The 2,345-nt window shown below is 38.4% G+C and overlaps 1 protein-coding gene across 1 annotated transcript; it reads right to left on the bottom strand.

Moving 5' to 3' along the window:
- Nucleotides 1–457: 457 nt before the first annotated feature.
- Nucleotides 458–2,021, bottom strand: LOC129777198 (histone-lysine N-trimethyltransferase SMYD5). Its single transcript, XM_055783325.1, has 3 exons — nucleotides 1,838–2,021; nucleotides 1,404–1,780; nucleotides 458–1,350 (listed from the first exon to the last, which is right to left on the bottom strand). The coding sequence occupies exons 1-3, from the start codon at nucleotides 1,871–1,873 to the stop codon at nucleotides 588–590; spliced, it is 1,176 nt and encodes a 391-aa protein (XP_055639300.1). The 5' UTR covers nucleotides 1,874–2,021; the 3' UTR covers nucleotides 458–587.
- Between the last annotated feature and the right edge of the window lie 324 nt (nucleotides 2,022–2,345).

Here is a 2,345-nt window from a genome sequence, read left to right as displayed (position 1 = left end):
CGATGTTTGACGTTGTTTACCAATGTTGATAATTGAGGAGTGGCAAACAAAATAGGATTTGTACAAATTTCAAACTAAACTTTATCTGTCAAAAAGTGTCAAACATTTGACCTCCGGACAAACAGTGTACGGCCACCTTTAGGGGCTTTGGACCCTCTGCTCTGGTTCTCAATGGTTTCAGGTACATGTTTGGACATGCTGCTATAGAGATCCAGCGTTCGCAGGCGGAATTACGCAAATCAATGTGATTTTGACAACCGAAACTATTCGAAGATGTAATTGTAATAATAATAAACAGGCTGAATTGCAAATGCAGCGAGCAGACGCTTCGTCTTCTAACTCCTGACATCGCTATGCTCCCAGAATTTCTTCGGACCGAATCTTAGAATACTTTGAATGTAGTACTGAAAACGGTTAGCAGCAAAGTTCAAAATGATATTCAGTTATGACTCAGAAATTATATAGCATGACGCATATTTGGTGACCGCGTGCATTGTATTTCAATGTTTTTTTCTTTAAATTTATTTTTAATATTATCAATTATTATCATTTCATTATTCGCTAGCCAGAATTTGAAAAAAAAGAGTTCATTCAGAATCGTCCATTTCTTCATCTTCCTCCTCATCCTCATCATCCGATGTTTCGTCGGCATCATTTACTTGCATCTCACACTTATCGCATTGGCATAGGAAGAGATAATTTTCAAGAAGTTTTTTCTGGCGCGAGTGGCGTGACCGTTCTAATGAACACTCGTCTAGGTATGAAATACAAATTTCTTCTCCTTTTCTGATATCTCGAACCGTCGTTAGAGCCAACACATTATTTGAATACGGAAACCGACATTCCGCGTTCGGTGCACAGCTATGATTGACTTTACTTTGATTGCTATAGAGCGCTGATCCCTCGTTGTTCAAAAAGCTTCCAACGACATCATCCAGTTTAGTGTACAAATTATCTATAAGTACATCTACAGATTTTCGTTGCTTCTCAGTTAAATCCATTTCGGAGACGTTCCGAACCCAATCAGCAAATGAACTAGTTCCAATCCCTTGGCCATTGGTTCCTACCATCGCTAGCAGTGATTGAAATCCGGTTAAAGTAAACCATTGCAATCGCTCGTCCGATGCTGTGTCGAATGCAACCGTTATGAGTGAATATAGTTGATTTATTTGATCAGCAAAATTTTCGCCCAATAATTTGTGACAAATCATCAAATCTTCGTTGGTTGTTTCACTCACGAAGTCTTTGAATTTCATGTGAAGTTCACTCACATCATCACACTGCTTGAACATGCCGATAATCTTTAGGATCAGGGTTATGCTGGATGTTTCTGGCGGATAATGAATTTTCCTGGAAAGTTATATAGTGAATAAGAATGTAGTGAAACTGTGGTTTATGCTTACTTCCAAAATTCAACAATTTTGTTGATGGCATGCTCTTTGTTATCCTTTTCTCCATCACGACACAAAACTTTATGATAATATTTGAGCGCATTTTCTAAACACTGTTCACTACAATACATTTCGCTGCAAGCAGAACATTTTGTGTGTGCTTCTAATTGATTTTGAGTCGGACAGCATTCCGGATACGGTAAATTGATTGTAAAATCGTTCGTTAAACGACGAACATTACATTCTGCTGTTTCCAACGGCCGTAGACAGTACTCGCATGCCAGATATGCATATGCAGCGTTCCAAGGGAACTGACAGGATATTAATGGTGATTCCTCGGATAAAACGGTTCCTGATTTGATGTCGGCGGTAGAAAATACACCTCTCCCCTACAATGAAGGATGATTAGCTTGTTTCATTCTTGAGGTTGTATCGTCGGAAAATACTTTGTTTGTGGTTTGACGAATTTCAATTAAAGACATGGTTCCTGAATGTCACGTGCGCTAGTACAAGTTCCGGCACAAATTAACTCCACTACTGCGATATTAGAATTCTTTACAGTGCAATACAGCACATTTTTAGACATCGCGTGCTAATAAGATTATGTGACATTTGTAGCCTTGCAGAGAGCGGAACAATGATGCCAGATGTAAAAACACTGGACCTACACTAGTAGAAAACATTTTGCAACCGAAGCTACTTAATTTTGACGTAGGACTACGCCTTTAATCTTTTAGTCTTCTTTTTTTCTTTAATCAGTCTTTTTAGGATCAGCTCACACTGAAAATATATTCATTCATACAAAAATGTGTAATATTACTCACAAAGTAGTTTCTTTTTAACCTCGTGCATCTTTCTGTCATTTTGGTCTCTATCCTTCGCTTTCCCAACTATATTTTTCCTCCTATGCAACTATCCTGCACTCTTCCGATGCTTTTCTGTCCTTCTGTCCAC

This window comes from Toxorhynchites rutilus, chromosome 3 (genome assembly GCF_029784135.1).
Source record: "Toxorhynchites rutilus septentrionalis strain SRP chromosome 3, ASM2978413v1, whole genome shotgun sequence".
Lineage (NCBI taxonomy): Eukaryota > Metazoa > Arthropoda > Insecta > Diptera > Culicidae > Toxorhynchites > Toxorhynchites rutilus.
This window is presented reverse-complemented; position numbering and strand designations above follow the sequence as displayed.